Source organism: Mercenaria mercenaria, chromosome 6, assembly GCF_021730395.1.
Source record: "Mercenaria mercenaria strain notata chromosome 6, MADL_Memer_1, whole genome shotgun sequence".
NCBI classification, from domain to species: domain Eukaryota; kingdom Metazoa; phylum Mollusca; class Bivalvia; order Venerida; family Veneridae; genus Mercenaria; species Mercenaria mercenaria.
In genome coordinates, this window is record NC_069366.1 from 66326605 (window position 1) to 66347154 (window position 20550).

General features: G+C 34.6%; 1 protein-coding gene across 2 annotated transcripts; it reads right to left on the reverse strand.

The window, feature by feature from the left end:
- Positions 1 to 1883: 1883 nt before the first annotated feature.
- LOC123548538 (coiled-coil domain-containing protein 113-like) lies at positions 1884 to 20348 on the reverse strand. Of its 2 annotated transcripts, XM_045335874.2 has the most exons (9): positions 20207 to 20348; positions 11263 to 11563; positions 10505 to 10660; positions 10054 to 10134; positions 9565 to 9720; positions 8604 to 8711; positions 7304 to 7459; positions 6771 to 6927; positions 1884 to 3374 (listed from the first exon to the last, which is right to left on the reverse strand). In XM_045335874.2, exons 1-9 carry the CDS (start codon positions 20314 to 20316, stop codon positions 3322 to 3324), a joined length of 1278 nt encoding a protein of 425 aa, XP_045191809.1. In that variant the 5' UTR covers positions 20317 to 20348; the 3' UTR covers positions 1884 to 3321. The 2 variants fall into 2 exon arrangements, with proteins under 2 accessions (XP_045191809.1, XP_045191810.1); XM_045335875.2 differs by lacking the exon at positions 6771 to 6927.
- Positions 20349 to 20550: the final 202 nt, after the last annotated feature.

Sequence of the window (20550 nt, forward strand, 5' to 3'; positions counted from 1 at the left end):
CTAGATATCATCAAGGTGAATGTTCTGACCAATTTTCATGAAGATCTTTTGAAATATATAGCCTCTAGAGAGGTCACAAGGTTTTTCTATTTTTAGACCTACTGACCTAGTTTTTGAAGGCACGTGACCCAGTTTCGAACTTGACCTAGATATCATCAAGATAAACATTCTGACCAACTTTCATAAAGATCCCATGAAAAGTATGGCCTCTAGAGAGGTCACAAGGTTTTTCTATTTTTAGACCTACTGACCTAGTTTTTGGCCGCACATGACCCTGTTTCGAACTTGACCTAGATATTATCAAGATGAACATTCAGACCAATTTTCATACAGATCCAATGAGAAATATGGCCTTTAGAGAGGTCACAAGGTTTTTCTATTATCTGACCTACTGACCTAGTTTTTGACGGCACATGACCCACTTTCGAACTTGATCTAGATATCATCAAGATGAACATTCAGATTAACTTTCATACAGATCCCATGAAAATATGGCCTATAGAGTGGTCACATGGTTTTTCTATTATTTGACCTACTGACCTAGTTTTTGATGGCACGTGACCCACTTTTGAACTTGACCTAGATATCATCAAGGTGAACGTTCTGACCAATTTTCATGAAGATGTCATGAAATATATGGCCTCTAGAGAGGTCACAAGGTTTTTCTATTTTTAGACCTACTGACCTAGTTTTTGACAGCACGTGACAGAGTTTCAAACTTGACCTAGATATCATCAAGATGAACATTCAGACCAACTTTCATACAGATCCCATGAAAAATATGGCCTTTAGAGAGGTCACAAGGTTTTTCTATTATTTGACCTACTGACCTAGTTTTTGACGGCACATGACCTAGTTTTGAACTTGGCCTAGATATCATCAAGGTGAATGTTCTGACCAATTTTCATGAAGATCTTTTGAAATATATAGCCTCTAGAGAGGTCACAAGGTTTTTCTATTTTTAGACCTACTGACCTAGTTTTTGAAGGCACGTGACCCAGTTTCAAACTTGACCTAGATATCATCAAGATAAACATTCTGACCAACTTTCATAAAGATCCCATGAAAAATGTGACCTCTAGAGTGGTCACAAGGTTTTTCTATTTTTAGACCTACTGACCTAGTTTTTGACCGCACGTGACCCAGTTTCGAACTTGAGCTAGATATCATCAAGATGAACATTCTGACCAACTTTCATGAAGATCCCATGAAAAATGTGACCTCTAGAGTGGTCACAAGGTTTTTCTATTTTTAGACCTACTGACCTAGTTTTTGACCGCACGTAACCCAGTTTCGAACTTGACCTAGATATCATCAAGATGAACATTCTGACCAATTTTCATAAAGATCCCATGAAAAATGTGACCTCTAGAGTGGTCACAAGGTTTTTCTATTTTTAGACCTACTGACCTAGTTTTTGACTGCACGTGACCCAGTTTCGAACTTGACCTAGATATCATCAAGATGAACATTCTGACCAATTTTCATAAAGATCCCATGAAAAATGTGACCTCTAGAGTGGTCACAAGCAAAAAGTTTACGGACGCACGCACGCACGCACGCACGGACGGACGGACGACGGACGACGGACACTGTGCGATCACAATAGCTCACCTTGTCACTTTGTGACAGGTGAGCTAAAAATGGAGCATAAATCATGAAATATTGGTACCAGAGAAATAGCCATTGTGTCTTATGATGTGGCTAATGATGAGGAATATCTAGTTTAAGACTGAAACAAATCCACCATGTAATAACAGATGAAAAGAAATTCATCAAAACTTTAATAAGGTGCTGACATGGACACCTGAGTATGAGTGGGTTAGCTCGAGATCTCCATTAACTTCATAAAATCTGGCTAAAAACACACTCCAATTCCAGAATTCCATGTAAATAAATGTATTTATTCTCTCAAACATACATCATAATATAATGATAGAAATATATGAATCACTGACATAGATTTACTAACATAAAGCAGTTGTTCCTTACTCAAACTTCCAAGGGCTGACATAAAAATATTCAAATAACAACTACCGGTACATAAGTAAATAATATGCTTACTTTAGCTTACCTTTTTCAAAACAATTTAACACCATTACTAAATTGTCGGTTAACTAAACGGAATTAGTACAATGTTGTAATTGGTTCTACAAAATAAGCTGACAACTTCTACACATGATGGAAGATAGACAACTTTAGGCTTCAGTCAACTCTTGTCCACCCTAGGGATAAAACTTGCTACACATGTACAGGTGATATCAAGTGTTTTCCTAAAGTGTAATTACTATAAGTATTCAACTGAAGCTCAAAATGTTTTGTAGCAAAATCTGAAGAGATTGCAGTATGTAGATAATATAAAAACTAAAGGTGTAACATTTATCCATAATTAACAAAATATTTATCAAATTGTGACAACAACAGATATCTTATAACCATGCACCAGGAAACTTGCAAAAACAGTCATCAACTTAATTGTAGTTACACCTTATAAGGCAACACAGACTATTTTTCTTGAATGCAAATAATGTGTTCACGTTAATTAATGCAAACATGATAAATGCACTAAAATTGCATTAGCTTAATTTCTAACTAAAATGAATTCTAGTGCATTTCTGACATCACCATATCTCAGTTAAATAATTCATTGTCAAACCAAGGACACTATTTCCGCACATTTATCAACTTTTCAAACTGCAGGTTTAACATTTCAAAGCATTTTCATGAAAGTTATATTCATATCAAATGTCACATTGCAGGAATATGTTTGATATCCCAGTTAGTTCACTTATGGTTCAAATCCTGTATAACATTTTACATCAAGACCACTGGCTGTGACCCTGACACGTACATTTCATGGTACTTCATGATCTTTTTTAACATTGCACTGGTAAAAACTTATTCCACTTTACTGCTTAAAGATCATTATCTTTTAACTTCCAAAAATAACTTGTGAGTAAATAAGACACATAGTTATCCATACTTTTAAAATGCTTTGACAGTATTTATCAAACTTTTCTTTTTGTCAAGCACACCTTTATCAATTCTTATAAGTTCCATGTTGGTGGCATGAATTTCAGCTCTGAAATCATTCTGTGCAATTCTAGAAATACAGGATATATATATATATTTTGCACACCACAGGAAGTCCAAAAGGCCAGTGTAAAATAACACAAAGATCACAGTACTTCTTGAACAACAAAACATATTATTTACAAAACAAATAATTAACAATGTGACACAATGATATATATGTACATAAGATAAAAAACATATATAATATATCAATGAGCTTCCATCATGTGAAACTGGTTCGCCATTTCATGACTGATCTTCATCTGTTGCCACGTCTTTCTGTGTGTTTTTAGCGCCATCTGTAAATATTTCATATACTAAAGTAAAATATTGATTCTTGAACAGAATCTTAAATTACAAATCAAATACTGAGGAATTTAATCAATCTGACTGATTCAGCCGAGGCATTTATACTTCTGAATCCCTAAATATAATTTTTGTATTCAGACAAGTATTTCAACACTGTATTGTGGCTGAGTCAGAAAGTAGTAAAATTTCAAAACACAACCATAACTTTATTTCTGAATGAAATGTATGTGTGAGTTCTTATTTAGATCACTTCCTATCTAAGGGTTTGACATAAGGCAAAATGCAAAGGAAAGAGTTATTGTTCTTGGTTTTCTTACTCACATACTGTTGATAAAGAAGTGCTTAATGTTCTATAGCTACAATAGTGAAGAAAAACTGACCTGGACAAATATCTAACCAATAAATGACTATCTTCTAAGTACAACAAACGGTAATATTTCTTACAAAATGCAAAACAGAGTTATGATTCTTGACATACTTACTCACTTGATGATAATAAATACATGTAAATAATTTCAAAGCTATAACTCTTTAACAGTATTCAAGAAAAGTAGACTTAACAATTTTTTTAGTACAAGGACCGTAATTTTGCAAAAAAATGTAAACAATAGTAATAGTTCTTACGCTATTTACCAAGTCAATGGTGATAACAAGAGGGTCATGATGACCTTGAATCGCTCACCTGAGTAATATGAGTCACATGTTTAAAATGGCAAACTGATGCTAAAATATAAGAAAGTAGGTCGGTAGGTCACATTCATGGTCAGTGAAAGTCAGTTTTAAGATTGGTGTGCAAAACTGTACATTTCATCCAAATTTCAAGGCTGTATCCTAAAACAAGAGGGCCATGATGGCCCTATATTGCTCACCTGAGTTGAATTGCTTGCTTGAACAAATTTCTTTGCTTAAGCTTCAAAAACAAGCAAGTAGGTCAGTAGGTCATATTCATGGTCACTGAAAGTCAGTTTTAAGATTGGTGTGCAAAACTGTACATATCATCCAAATTTCAAGGCTGTATCTTAAAAAACAAGAAAGTAGGTCAGTAGGTCAAGGTCACAGTTTGGTGACACCTTATCACTTGGGGTCATTTGGTAAATATAATTAAACAGTCTAGGAAATATGATCTGATAATTTTTGAAGTATTTTTCCTATATAACTCATATATCAAGTGACCCCTGGGGCGGGGCCTGTTTTCACCCCAGGGGCATAATTCAAACAATCTTGTTAGAGATAAACCAGGCAATGATACATACAAAATATCAAAGGCATAGGTCTTGAACTTGAAGACAAGAAGATTTTTAAAGTTTTTCCTATGTAAAACTTTGGACCCCCAGGGCAGGTCTCTTTTCAACTCGGGGTCTTTATTTGAATAATCTTGGTAGAGGACAACTAGGCAATGCAACATACCAAATATCAAAAGCCTATGCCTTGCAATTTTAGACAAGAAGATTTTTAAAGTTTTTTCGTATATATGTCTATGTAAAACTAGGGACCCCTGTGGCAGGGCCTCTTTTCACCCCAGGGTAATAATTTGAACAACCTTGGTAGAAAACCACAAGGCAATGCTACATACCAAATATCAAAAGCCTAGGTCTTGTGGTTTCAGACAAGAAGATTTTTGAAGTTTTTCCTATACAAGTCTATATAAACCATGTGACCCCCCTTGGCGGGGCTATATTTTATCCTAGTGGGGTTCATTTGAACAATCTTGGTAGAGGCCCACTAGATGATGCTACATACCAAATCTCAAAGCTCTAGGCCCTTTTGTTTTCGACAAAAAGATTTTCAAAGTTTTTCCCAGTATAATTCTATAGAAACAATGTGACCCCCAGGGTGGGGCCATATTAAAGCCTAGGGGGATAATCTGAATAATCTTGGTAGAGGCCCACTATATGATGCTACATACCAAATATCAAAGCCCTAGTAACTTCTGTTTTGGACAAGAAGATTTTTTAAAGTTTTTCCCTATATAAGTCTATAGAAACAATGTGATCCCCAGGGCGGGGCCATATTATACCCTAGCGGGATAATTTGAATAATCTTGGTAGAGGCCCACTAGATGATGCTACATATTAAATATCAAAGTCCTAGGCCTTATGGTTTTGGAACAGAAGATTTTCAAAGTTTTTCCCTATATAAATCTATATAAACCATGTGCCCCCCGGGGTGGGGCCATATTTGACCCTAGGGGGATAACTGGAGTAATCTTGGTAGAGACCACCTAGATGATGCTACATACCAAATATCAAAGCCCTAGGCCTTGTGGTTTTGGACAAGAAGATTTTTGAAGTTTTTCCTTTTGGTTGCCGTGGCAACAAGAGTGCTGCTTGGAATTCGATTCTTTGAACAATTTTGAAAGGGGACCACTAAAGGATCATTCCTGTGAAGTTTAATGTAATTCTGCCCAGTGGTTTTCAAGAATTTTTTTTTTTAGGAATTGTTGACAGACACACGACGGACATTGAGCAGTCACAAAAGCTCACCATGAGCCTTTGGCTCAGGTGAGCTGAAAAAAGAAAGTAGGTCAGTAGGTCAAGGTCACAGTCAAGTGACCACAATGGCTTGGGGTCATCAGGTAATTATAATTAAACAGTCTAGGAAATATGATCTGATAATATTTTAACTATTTATTCCTATATCCCCTGGGCGGGGCCATATTTGACCCTAGAGGGATAATTTGAACAATCTTGGTAGAGGACCGCTATATGATGCTACACACAAAATATCAAAGCCTTAGGCCCTGTGGTTTAAGACTAGAAGATTTTTTAAGTTTTTCCCGTAGTATAGAAGTCTATATAAACCATGTGACCCCCAGGGTGGGGTCATACTTGACCCAAGGAGGATAATTTCATCAGTCTTGGTAGAGGACCTCTAGACGATGCTACATACCACATATCAAAACCCTAGGACCTTTGGTTTTGGACAAGAAGATTCTCAAAGCTTTCCCTATATGTCTATGTAAATCATGTGACCCTCCAGGGCAGGGCCATATTTGACCCTAGGGGGATAACTTGAACAATCTTGGTAGAGAACCACTAGATGATGCTACATACCAAATAAAAACACCCTAGGAACTGTGGTTTTGGACAAGAAGATTTTTTTTTACATTTTTCCTTTTGGTTGCCATGGAATTCAATTCTTTGTATAATTTTGAAAGGGGGCCATCCAAACATCATTCTTGTGATGTTTTGTGTAAATCTGCCCAGTAGTTTTCAAGGAGATTTTTTTTAGAAAATGTTGACGGACGGACGACACACAATGGACACTGAGTGGTCACAAAAGCTCACCATGAGCCTTTGACTCAGGTGAGCTAATAAAAACACTCTGACTTATACAACTTGTTAGATCTCAGTTTTGTATTTTAAATATAGATTAAACAAACCCACCTTCGTTTCCAGCAGTATTTTTTTTGTTCAATCCCTCTCTCATTCTACCCACCCACCTCTCAAAATACCATCTACCTTTCCCTGGACAAAATGTCATTTTCCCCCATTCATCTAACCCTAAACCAGCCCACTGCTTCCTTGATTTTCTTAGGTGAATCTTTAACCACAAGCATGCAATTATCCACAAACAATTCAAATCAAACAATTAAATGTCTAAATGTGAAAAAATTGTCTATACATGAATCCAGTGAGAAAAGCTCTTTACTTCTGCTGAGTTAATGAACTAAAAAGCTAGCAGTACAAGCTTATATACCAGTATATTACAATTGCTTTAAAATATTTGGAACACATTCTCCATGTTCACTTGTTTTGTCCCTATTTCTCACTGTCTTGACCAAACATTAAAAGAAAAGTTTTTTCATTTTACTGCAATGTTTTAGGAAAGAAATAAATCCTTAAAAAATCCAAATGGCGTCTCACAAAGGTCCAAAATAATACCAGACTTATAATACATACTTATAAAACATACTTACATCCGCAATTTCTACTTTTCGTTCCCAACTTTTCACCTTTTTCTGTATTTCATACAAATCTGCCTTCTCTGATACATACTCCATCACCTCGGGTACACGATAGTCTGCCAGCTGCTGACGTAAGTTACGATTTCTTTTCTCTGCTTTTGAACGCTCCTGGAAAATAAAATCGGAATAGTGATGAGTATTGTTGATGTTTTAAATTCTTCTTAAACTCAGATGCAAACAAAAAGTAAGTTACAATAAAACCAGAATTTTAAAGAAGAGATTTTGCTTCATTCCCTGTCGAAAACCTTTTTAAGTCTAAATGAAATTCATCTGATAATAACAGAGATAGTGGGAAAGTGCACAGTACTTTAACCTGAAATTCTATGTAAAAAGTAGGGATGACAATTCATAAAATATTGATGCGAGAATTATTAGCCTTGTATCATATGATGCAGGAGAGAAATAACTATTTCAAGTTTGAAGCAAATACATTAAGCAATGATAGGGATAAAGTTAAATTGTGAATCTTTAACAAAGGTGTGGACACAGACGCATATACAGGGGTGAGTATTTGTTTGTTTGTTTTGGGTTTAACACCGTTTTTCAACAGTATTTCAGTCATGTAATGGCGGGCAGTTAACCTAAACAGTGTTCCTGGATTCTGTACCAGTACAAACCTGTTCTCCGCAAGTAACTGCCAACTTCCCAACATGAATCAGAGGTTGAGGACTAATGATTTCAGACACAATGTCGTTGATCAACTAGTCACGGAGAACATATGCCCCGCCCAAGGATCAAACTCGCAACCCCGCAATCTTAGACCAACGCTCTACCTAATGAGCTAAGTGGGCGGGCTAGGAAAGGTGTGTAGGAAAGGTCTCCCAAGATGAGGATAACCTTAGACATATCCAATATACCGATGCCTCTTTAAAAAGAAGCAACATAGTGTATATGCAGAGTCTCAATGCATTAAACACTACACACTAAATGTGCTGCAATAGCATGATATCAAATCAAAGTCATTGAAATCATGCGTTGTGACCCGGAGACAGCAAATAACACAAAAATATAAGATGTTACAAGTAATACTCTTGGATCAATGAGCTTTGTACTCTCGACCCAGTAGGGATAAATATTTCCGGATAGAATGGGAATACTCAGCCATTTCATTTAGCTCTCCATATATTTCGTTAAGTCAAGCTCAAAAGAAACAAATCAGAGCAGACTTCACAAAATAAAGTTTGCAGGAATTTTAAGTGTTTTATGTACTTAAAAACAATGCAAGATGTGTCAGGACTTGAGAATTACTTACAGCTTCAACAACAGTAGTCTCAGCATCGATCCTTGTGAGCAGGTCATTTCTCGACGTTATCTCTGACTTCAGTCGCTCTGACTCCATTGTTAATGTGGATAATTTTTTCTGTAATAGATTTGTGTTGATTTTTTTGCTGGTACATATTTCATTCTAACACGACCAACGAATAACCTACATACATGTAGAGCAAAATTTATCTTGGGTTATTCTGCAATAACCCATGCGCATGCAATGAGGTCATCCGATCCAGGTGCATAGCACAGTCATAAAAAGTAGTTACCATTTTTTCTAACACTGTTGATACTAGTATGTCGTGTTAGAATCAAAATAACAAGTTCCCAAGTGTGATTTATGGTAGAATAACCAGAGTTTTTGTTCTTATCAAAACAATATATCACTTAGGACTACGGCCTTCATGATATATTCTTGTGCATAAGAACTCAAAACACAGTTATTCTACAATAAACCACAATTTGGAACTTATTTTTTCTTAATTTTAGCTATAGGCTATAAGTTGCAGCTATTATTGCTGTAGACGAAAATAGAATATATCACGAGTCTCATGATGTACAGTCCAACAAATACTTCAAAGTATTATTCAACACCGCCGAGTATATGGGATGTATACACTTTTATTTTGGACCATGTAAAGATAGTTATGTATAGATGTTTTTGTTGTTAAAGAACCATAATCATGACTGTTTTGGTATAACTAAACAAAATCTGTCTTCAAATGCTGCTGAACAAACTACCTACCCTTGTAAAAGATCTGGACCAGAAGTTATAAAACTGTGTATGAAAACCTAGCTCAAATCCTCAGTATCTAGCTGGTTGAATCTTAGCTTAAACTACAAATTGGCCCATGACAGGGCAGTATTCCAAGACTGGTCGCAAAACTCTGGTTTTGAACCCAGCTCCTGGTTCTACAAATACTGCTGATTCCTAACCTACTTTTTACCTTATATGAATTCAGGACTTGTATTGTGGTACCAGCCATCTGTTTCAGCCTCAACAAGTCCTGGTTCCTCTCATCAATTTTCTCCAGATACTGCTGGTTCTCAATTCTCAACTGGTTAAAATCAACTTCATGCAGAACTTCACCCATCTCTTCTTTCTGCAATGTTGTAAAATTGTGTGGAATCATTTACCTCCTTGGGAATATTTGGGCATATACAACTATTTTATGTTGATAAGAATTTGTGGGCTTAACATTAAAAGACAAATATGGGAACTTGATTTCTTGGTTGAGTTTTCATGGATTGACATAACAACAAAATCCATGAAAATTTCTCATGAATATAATTATTTCGAAATATTATTTTCCGCCTGTTCTCTCAATTATGCTGTAAACTTTAAATTATAATTGGCATAAGGGAAATAACTTATATTTATTTATATCAAAATCTTAGATTGCAGGAAAATAAAGTAAAAGCATTTGAAAACAAACCTGTTTTAACTGAAGATGTAACTTTTTCTTCTGAACTTTCAGCGTGGAGTTCTTCAATCGTAATTTTTCTATCAAGGTGTCCTGAAACAAGAACAACCACTTAACATTCTGACAGTTTATAAACAGCATTGGGAGAATGATACTTATTAAAATGTAGGCAATAACCGGTTCCTTAAATGTAGAAGTAACCAAAATGATTCTTACGTTCATCTAGAAATTCAACAATATTAAATATGGTACAGTAAAACACTGCGGTAACAAGAGGCTGAACAAACTGCCCCAGTTGTCCAGAGTTTTGAGCAACCCAAAAATACAAAATATAAGGAAAATGACCGAGACCACACTGAATGCAACGCTTGGTCCAAGGTGCTCAAGTCATAAATGCCTGAGTGAACAGTGTTTCACTGTAACATAAAGACAGGAAAGAACCAACTTTAAGACAATGGCTTACCCTTGAACGTATTTTATCATCAAAATATCGGACTATTTTTTCAGCAACAACTTTTCCTGAAGACTGGTTGACAGAACCTTTCATGATATCCCTGTCAAACTCATAGGATTCCTTCTTGGTTTCTGCCAGTCTCAGGTCAGCCTCCTCCATTATTGCCTGTCAAAATAATAAAGTTTTTTGTGAATAATTAAGCTGTTACTGACCGAGCTGTATAGGTTTAATAGAGTTATATATATTATTATAGGAAAGCGAAGATTTCATTTCACATTTAAACATAATCTGAAGCATCCTAACATGCTGAGAATATTCAATTTTTAAAAAAAATATATAAATGTTTTTAATAATTCACTGTGAAATCATTTAAATCGCTGGCATGAAATTTTGCGCAAACATGAAAAAGGACTGTTTCGCGCGGGCTTTAATTCCCGCACTTTCAATTTTAGAAATGAAAAACTAAAATCAAAAAGTAATAATAGCGCGGTCTTAAATTCGCGCATTAGCCCTAGCGCGAAATACGCGAAAAATTCGTCCTATGCAAATAAAAATGATTTCACAGTAACACTGACTTTGAAAATATAGTGCAGTCTCTTAAGAATAAACACTACTAAGAAGGATAAACTGTGTTGTTATAAGGAATTGTAGAAGTTAATTTACTGAACAAAGTCTGTACCTGTTGTTAACTTTTCAGACGTAATTGTTAACAAATGTTATACTGTAAGTTAAGTAATTAAACAGAAATTGATTAAATAATTATGCACCTTGTACAAGTCAAGAACTTTTTCTGATTCTTCCTTCAATTTATCAATCTCTTCTCTTAGTTCATCGATTTCTCTTTGTGCAATGTCACATTTCTGTTCTGCAGTGAGTCGCAGGGACTTGTCAATATTACTACTGCGAGACTTGGACCTTTTTCTATCGACCCGGCGAACCAGGTCTTGATTTGACTGTGAAGGGGTTGCTCCAGAACCTGATGCGATGCCAGCCATGTCCTTTGGCTCAACACGCTTGAGATACTTCTCAAACATCTGAGTTTCTGTCCCAAGCACTTCATTGGCACGCCTGCAAGTATGAAATACACAATTATATTTATGAAAGACTGGAGTAATAATTCTGCTGAAATAAAATTTCCTGGAAACTAAATATATATCAGATTTTATATCTTCAAAATTGGAATCAGAATCACAAAAGCCAGTGTAAAATGCATATAATATTATGTAGTGTTCCAAAATATTCACTATGATATTTTAAACTGTGATGTTTATGAATAAAAAAAAATGTATGAACATACAGGATTCATTTTCTTATATCATAGTTATGTAATACAGAAAAAGAATGGTGTCAAGGGAAGCACTTGTAAGGATATGTACTATAATTAGTGGGTAAATGTAGAAACAATGTTTAACTCAATCCTTGGGTTGACAAACATACAAGAGGGTAATATCAATTAACTTGGCCCTATGTCGCTCACCTGACTGACTATTTGACCTTGAACATATAATCTAAAATACAATTAAGTACGAATGGTAACAAATGTGTTTTAGTATTAAAAAATAAAACAGGCAGAGTGTTCTCATTTGAACAAATATGAGGGACGACCTTGATGCTACCACCAAGTTAAATGATTCTCTGACGAGTAGTTCAAAACAAATAAGTCATTTAAAGACATTTCTAATATTAGGTCTAGTGTCCTCTACAAGGGGCCTAAGTTTGACAAAAGACTTTATAAAATCATGTTAGTACAGCTATGAAGATACATCAAGTGCTTCAATGAAAGAAATTCTAATTTTAGCTACAGTGGCCCTGAAAAGGGCCCAAGTGTCCCCAATTAAATCAAATCTGAGACGTAGCCTTAAAATCATGCTACATACCAAGTATGATGAACATTCATAATGCAATTAGTTTGAAGTTATTTAAAGGTTTTTTTCTAACTTTAGCTCTTGCAGCTCATAAAAGGGGCCAAGTACTCCCACTGGAAGAAAGTTGAGAGAGGACCTGACAATGATTCTTACAATGATTCTACAGACCAAGTTTGTTGAAGATCCATGAAGTTCAGACAATCTGCTCATGAAAAACTGTTTAAAGGTTTTAGCTTTAGCAGCACCTAAAAGGGCCAAGTGCCTCCAGTTGAATAATACTGAGAAAGAACCTTAATTATATTAATGTTACAGAGACCAAGTTTGACGAAGGTCCATCAAGTGGTATATCAGAAGAAGTTGTTTAAATTTTTTCCTATTTTTAGCTTTAGCAGGCCCTAAAATGGGCCAAGTGCCCCCATTTATACAAATTTAAGGACCTTACTAAGACATGTAAGATGCTAGACTAATTTTCATGAAGATCTGTCAAGTCATTAATGAAAAGTTGTTTTTTCTATAGTTATTTCTATTTTTAGCTCTGAGGACCCCTAAAACGAGCTATGTGCGATCATTTGGGAAAATACTGGGACAGGACCTTACAACAATGCTTACTGACCAAGCCTGGTGAAGATCCAGCAAGCAGTTCTGGAGAGGAAGTGAATTATATTTCTAGCGCTAAAGGCCCCTGAAAGGAGTTAAAGGAACCATTTGAACAAATTTAAGAGATAACCTTGCCAGAATACTACAACACAAGTTGGTGAAATTCTGATCAGCAGTTTCAGGGGAGACAGCTAGTAGTTACATAATTATTGACAACCAACAATGAATGCCATACCATCCACGTGTACTAAGAGGTCACCCTCAACCTTTGGTTGAAGTTAGCTTAAAAGAAAAATATAACATACTACTATTTGACCGTTATATGTGAAAACAAGTTGTTGGTTTGAATTGGCAGTATAAAACAGGGCCAGCATTCATCAACATCTGCCTTGACTTTGTTTAAACTAAATTTATACCAAAAATAAGATAAGGCTAACAAAAAAGTTCCATTTCATTCAGTGCGAACTTTAGATTGATATAGCAAAAAGTAAATTTAGCAGTTAAGGTATTGGACCCCTAATAGTAATGTTTAAACAATGCCATTTGCTTGGTATATTCTTAAAGCTGACCATGTTTCACACTGTGTTGAAAATTTTAAACAACTTTTACTGTGCCGTTTTTTGTAAATTTTGTATAATTTATGGTATTTCCTCACGCTCAAGAAGAGAAAAAATTCAATGTGATGGCCACTATCTAAAAGTTAAATGTTTGCAGAGAATTCATTACAGCATTAATTTTGATAAAAGAAACATCAAACTATTGTTAAACAATTATAAAACACAAAATAAAACTGTAAAAAAAATTTTTTCTAGGGTGCCTCAAGTAAACAGATTTAATAAGACAGAATTCTAACTCCAACACTGAAAAATTATGGTCGAATCCTGTGGGTCTGTTTTGAATTTTGCTCACTTCATTTAAAAATAACCATGTGGCAATAGTAAAACCTACCTGCATTTCTTCCATAATATGTAATCTAAAGAATGAAGGCAAAATAGAGAACTTTTACTGCACGTAACTCAGTATTTTTAAAGATGTCTAACTCTACCCCTCCTGATTCAGAGGTAAATTCACATTGAACAGCAAAAAATCGCTTATAAAATAAAAATGTTCCACTTTTGTACAATACATCCATAATTAGTCTTGTAAGAAGTAAAAACTTACTAGAAAAAATGGAAAACATGGGGGAAAAAAATTTGGTCCCAGTGGGATTGGAACCTATGCCCCCCATGAAAATTGCAGTCAAAGTAGGTTTCTGGTTGGAATTGAATACTCTTCAAAAAGGAGACACTCTATTACGGGTCCAATACCTTAAATGTCCAAGTATAAATTACTGACTTAAATGTTGATCATACTGGCTCTGACTGATGCACCAGGGAACTTATCACTATTTATCTCAAATACTGAATGGGTAAGAATATCAAGTACAACATGTCATATTTATTTACATCCAATCCTTGCTGCTATATTTAAATACACAAAAATATATAACGGTAAAGATTAAGTTTTCATGCTACAAAAAGGATGCAATAATGAGATAATGAATGATACTATTATTCTTTTTTCAGATTTTGTGGATAGTACCCGTTCTGGTAAAGTTGGGGAAAGAGATATTACAAAGATCTTTTGGGGAACTCCGTTGTCTCTTGTAGACTTTTACCTCCCCTACAAGTTCTGCAGATAAAGAATTGTTGTTGTTCCGGTCTGTGTTACAACAATCAGTAAACTTCTTACATAACAAAATATGTTGCCAGTATTTATGTACATGTAGTTTGATTTTAAAGTCAAACACATTCTTCGCATTTAGTAAGGTAACCTACTGTCAAGGAAAACCCACTACTGTGGTAGTAGTCTTTAGTTCTTAATAAAAAACATCCGCCAGCTGCAACATTACACTTTTTAATACTTTTTCTGATTTCCTACACTTATCTTGCATTTGCTTCAACAAAGTAGAATTTCAATTATTCAACTTTTGCAATTTTAAAGATACATTTTATTTCGAAATCATTTCTTGTATTTTTCAGTATTACTCTAATTATTATGGCATGATTTTTAAAACTTCCTATAACTTTGTAATCCCCTTTGAAATGTTTTCTCATTTAGATTAAAAGTAAGGAATACATTCTTCTATACATGTAAATGTGAACATTTTGTGTGAAGACTTTAAAGAATATCGTCAAAAAATAAATTTGAAACACCATACATTGGCAACACCTTGACACAAAAATATTCCTAAAATACTGGTACCCGTACAAGCCAGATTACTTGGAAGCTTAACAAAAGTAATTAAGAAAATCAATGAAGCATCACAAAATGTTTATTCTTTGATATTATCAGACAAATTCAAAAATGCTGCATTTGTATAAGATATGTGATCATTAAATCTTATAATACTACTGTAATACATGTTCAAAGTATATGTTATGGAAGATTATTCTCTACATTGACTGTTCTGTGTGAAAAGGAGTTAAGTCTGTGTAATTTTCTTGCAAGTTGTTTTAGTAGTTCCAAATTGTGACTCAAAGATGTTCCTCCTAACATATTCATCTAAAAATAAAGTTACCCCTTAATTTTTTTAATTTTCAAGGCATTTTTAATCTTCTTTTATTATAGAGACCACTAAAATGCAACTTGCAAGTGCTCCACAGTGTGTTCTTGATCAAGGCACTTAAACGTGACTGCATCTAACTGCCCATCCAGTTGTAAATGGCAACCAGAAAATTGATGGGAAAGGCATTTAATTGGTTTGAACTCTTCATCATCACCATCATCATCTTGAGTAATTCCCTCCCTCCCTATGGACTATATTCGCAACTGGAACTCTTAAAATAAAGTTGTTCAAAAGAGCTAATTAATGTTCATTGTTTCACAAGGCAACAGTAAATAAAATTGAGCCGTGCCATGGGAAAACCAACATAGTGGGTGTGCGACCAGCATGGATCCAGACCAGCCTGCGCATCCGCGCAGTCTGGTCAGGATCCATGCTGTTCGCTAACAGTTTCTCCAATTCCAATAGGCTTTAAAAGCGAACAGCATGGAGCCTGACCAGACTGCGCGGATGCGCAGGCTGGTCTGGATCCATGCTGGTCGCACACCCACTATGTTGGTTTTCCCATGGCACGGCTCAATTTACCTTTACCTTTTATAATTAAGGTTGTAATGCTACAATTTTGGCACTTAAACTTCTAACTTATTCTACAGTGCTTTAGGGAATAGCAGATTTAAGGGTATAGGGGATAGGTTGATAAATTTTGCATTTAGACTTGAATTATTGTATAAATTTTCATATCATTCTTTTACTGGCATGCAGACAGACATTCTGACATTCATGTATTTCTAGAAACCGTACAGCTAAGAGCTGTATAAACAATGTTGTTTCTTAGGTCCTTTTGACATGTGTTTTCCCGAAATGATATTTGGCACTTCCAGTTCACAATATATGTATGTGTATATATATATTTCTTCTTGTAGTTCACATCATAATATTTTGTTATTTTCCATTTATATTATTTTTGTTGTTTTTTTGTGTGGATCACTTCATACTATTTTGTTATCTCTTTTTCATTTACATTATAGTCATTTTAAATGATGCTTGTTGTTTATTTTTCATATGTTATCAAATAAAAATCGAGTCTATCCTTTGCTGACTAAATGTGTGTGTATGTAAAAAGCATCAATGAATGAAAAGTATTTGATAGAAATTTAAAAAAACTTAATGATTTTGAAAAGAGAATACATTATTATTCTGATTTATAGTAAAAAAAATCTTAGGAAGTTTGTTTAGATGTGGATTTTATACAAATAATTGGAAAAAAAAATGACCAAACAGTGATTCATTTTGAAATCTGAAGATACAAGTCCACGGGACTCACATATTTTGAAACAATGAGTCACAGCCAGTGAGTAATGAGTCATGCAAGTTGAAAAAGGAACTAAATATGCTTAATATATAATAATATAACGTAACATATTTATTATTTCCTGTCTTTGTTTAAGCACAGGAGTCTGAAATTCTATCAATAAGACCATAGAAGTCTATCTTTACAAAAAATACCCTCTATGTATATAAAATGTTTATTTTATATATAGAGAGGGTATTTTTTGTAAAGATAGACTTCTATGGTCTTATTGATAGAATTTCAGACTCCTGTGGTTTAAGTCTATTAATTTAAAGTAAATAAATTCACTGAAAATGTCAGTGATTCTGTTTTCTTATCTTTGTAAACCTTGTGAATCTCACTCAATCTAATGTGATTAAACTGCAAATTAAAGTTTTTTTCACTCTTTCAATGATTGCCCAAATCAAGAAAACCCTTTAAATATGAATACAATTAATAAAAAAATGTTAATTCCATATCAGCAGAAAATAAATCAAGCTCCCAGTGCTAATGCACTCAAAGTCAGTCACTTTCAATAACAAGACTTAGTATGTGAATTAAATACATGTCAACAGCAGTGACATCACTATGACATCACTTGAATACTGTCTTCTTTGATCTGCTGGTGTCGGCTCACATCAAAAGAAACAGTTGTCAAACATGTTTAAACCATTTTCTAAATTTGATGTAAGTGTCAAAAATTTGGGTAAATTTCAGTTGTTATTTTCATCTCAGAAAGTGTCAGTGATTAAAATTATGTTTCTAAAGTCTTGGTTTTGAAAAATATGAGTAAAAATAAGTGGATTTAAGGAAATTATTCAAGCCAGTCAAGGTAAGATACTTTCTAAAGGTCAAAAATGCATGTGTAAGCTAATGTACCGGTAATATAAATCTCTACTGCTTTATTTATCAACAGTCAGTTTACAAAACAAGTGTCACCTTCGCACTTCTCGGTAATCTGAAGTAGGCGGAGCATAAATTATGCCATCATATATTCCAGTCAAGTGTCAACAGGCTGATAGCGGAAAACTGGTGGAGTGTGGATAAAAAAAATCGGGTGACTTGAATTTTGCTTTGTTAGATTAGAGCGAAGTGGGGAGCTACAAAGCGACTATTTCGCTCAAGTCTCTCCCTAGCTCAAGCCCTATGCTTTACAAATCGAATGTTGATAAGGTAAATTTTGTTTGCGTCCCGCGGCTGCACACATTTTAAATTAACGCGTCCCCCATGAAAAATACGCGTCTTTGATGCAGGACGCACAGCAAAATGAATCACTGACCAAAGCTATCCTGTACACCTAAACCGACACGTATGTAAACAATAGCATGGAGAGAAAAGTCACATGAATTTCTATTAAATGCTGAATGTTTTAGAAAGTATAGCTGTTTTCTGTCTGATATACAGAAGAAAAAAACTAAACTACTAGTTTCTGTTTCTTTGAATTAGAATGCAGGAAAAATTAGTTTAATTGCTATCCGCTATACCCTAAAGCACGTACAAGTCCAAATAATAGGATGTTTTGGGACAGCTTGATAACTAATGACTGTTCCTGTCCCATCACAGAGGGGTGGCAACTATAAAATAACAGATCATAAAATAAATCATCCTGTTACATTAAATAAGTGAGGTTATATTTCTACCTGACCATTTTGCATTATCTTTTAGTGTTTCTTTGTTTAGCAGGGGTGTAAAATTATTTTTCACACCACTCGTCCTGCAGGACTAGTAGCCAGTAATATCTACTCGCCCTTAGTGAACAGCCACTCGCCCTAATAATTGACACTTTTAATACTGTCACTTTTATGAAAGGAGTATTATGTACAATAGTATTATTTCCCGAAAAATATTTATTTTGAAAAGTGTCTAAATAATCATCGTCCATCCACCCGTGTTGAAAGAGAGGAAAAAAAACGTTAATGATTATCGGTAATTATTCAGTTGATAAACTAAGTAATTGACCTTGTTTTCATGATCAATTTACACCCCCTGAAAGAGCTGAAAGAAGTGTGTCAGTATCTTGACATCTGAAGCGGAGATCAAAGCGGTATTTTTGCTCGAGATTGTCATGGCATTACGTCATGTTTTCGCGCCATGTGACACATCACTGTCTGATCGTACCGCATCGGTTCTTAAAATTGCTGAGAAATAGAAATCAATAAAAGTTTCTTCTTTAAATTATCAAAAGCGAATGTGCTATATCCCGTATAAAAGGTAAATGTCTCAAACGATAGTTACTATAGTGGATATCCTACCTATGTGACCTATTTGCCATCAAGGAATTTACATTATTGTTTGACAAAAAAAAATTCTAAATTGTTGGTCAAAAAATACATGTACAAAGATTCATTTAAAACTTATTAAAAACCGCAATGACATCACATTGCTTTATTTTAAAATCGCATTTCTATTTACGTTCACGAGGTCACGTAACCTATCCTGCCGCACTAACAGAAATCTGTTTGCCAAAAATCGTTTTACTCCATGTATTCAGGAAGGTCTAATACGCAGTTGTTCCAGATGTATTGTAATAGCTGCCGCTTTTTCATTTTTTAAGAATTTTTTATTATGTTTTTTGTACTTTCTGGTCAAAAGTCTGAATTTTATGCCCAGAGTATTCATCATTTATTTACTTTTAGAAAGAACTAAGTAACTAAGATCGCGCTGTTTGAATTTTTACAAATGATTATATGAAAATTCGACCGTTTTTATAGAATTTTGCCTACATTTCTGTCGATATCTTATTATAATCATTATAGAATTCAAATAGTATTATTTCTCAAGAGGTGTTGAAAACTTGAAGCGAAAATGTTAAAAAATGAATGCACTACGCACGGTTTTTGTGTACGTGTCGATGTAAATTAGATATGATGATAGGTCGCACGTGCTTGTGGAATGGAAAATTACCGGCATGACGTTTTGATATCTTTACGATTCGCGGGTAAATTCCAGTAAATCCAGGTAGCGAATGAACCATCTCAAAGCTTATTGACGTTTTGGAGTTGTAATTTCTGAATTTTGGTAAAGTAAGGACGTAAAAAAGCACTCGCCCGATCGGTCGAGTATACGGCGAGGTCCACTCGTCCTACTCAGACTTTCACTCGCCAATGCGAGTGGGCGAGTGGAATTTTACACCCCTGTTTAGATAACATAAAATTGTTTAATAATAATACCTACACGCATATTAGCATAATAAATAGTGTGGCTTATCAGGCTAATTTCAAGTCATTTCAACAATAATAATGCGGGAAAAATTGTTAGCTTTTACCCACGATAATAGCTATCTACACCATAATTTTTAAGCACAGTATTTCACGCAAGTATACTAAGAAATGTAACATATTAACGGGAATATTTTTAATACGGACAAATCTTACAATGTATCTTCTACAAGTTGGTACAACTGTTCATCAGTTAAATCCTGCAAAGGATCGTCCCCAGCCTCATTACTTGTATCGTGTGTATCAACACTTTCTGTGTCCGCCATCTTGCTTGTTGTGTTGCTATTGACAACATCCGGGTTCCTCAATTGTCACGAAAATTCGCACTGTTTGTATATCGTACCGTCATTTTTCGCACCAGAACAGCCTGCCTTGCAATATTTTTTTTATATATTTTTTTGACATTTAAAGAACTTGAAATTAATACATAAGCAGTATTTTTACTTTAACTCCTAGATCCTCTCTCATATTTTGTATTTTAATTATAGATTAAGTTTTAG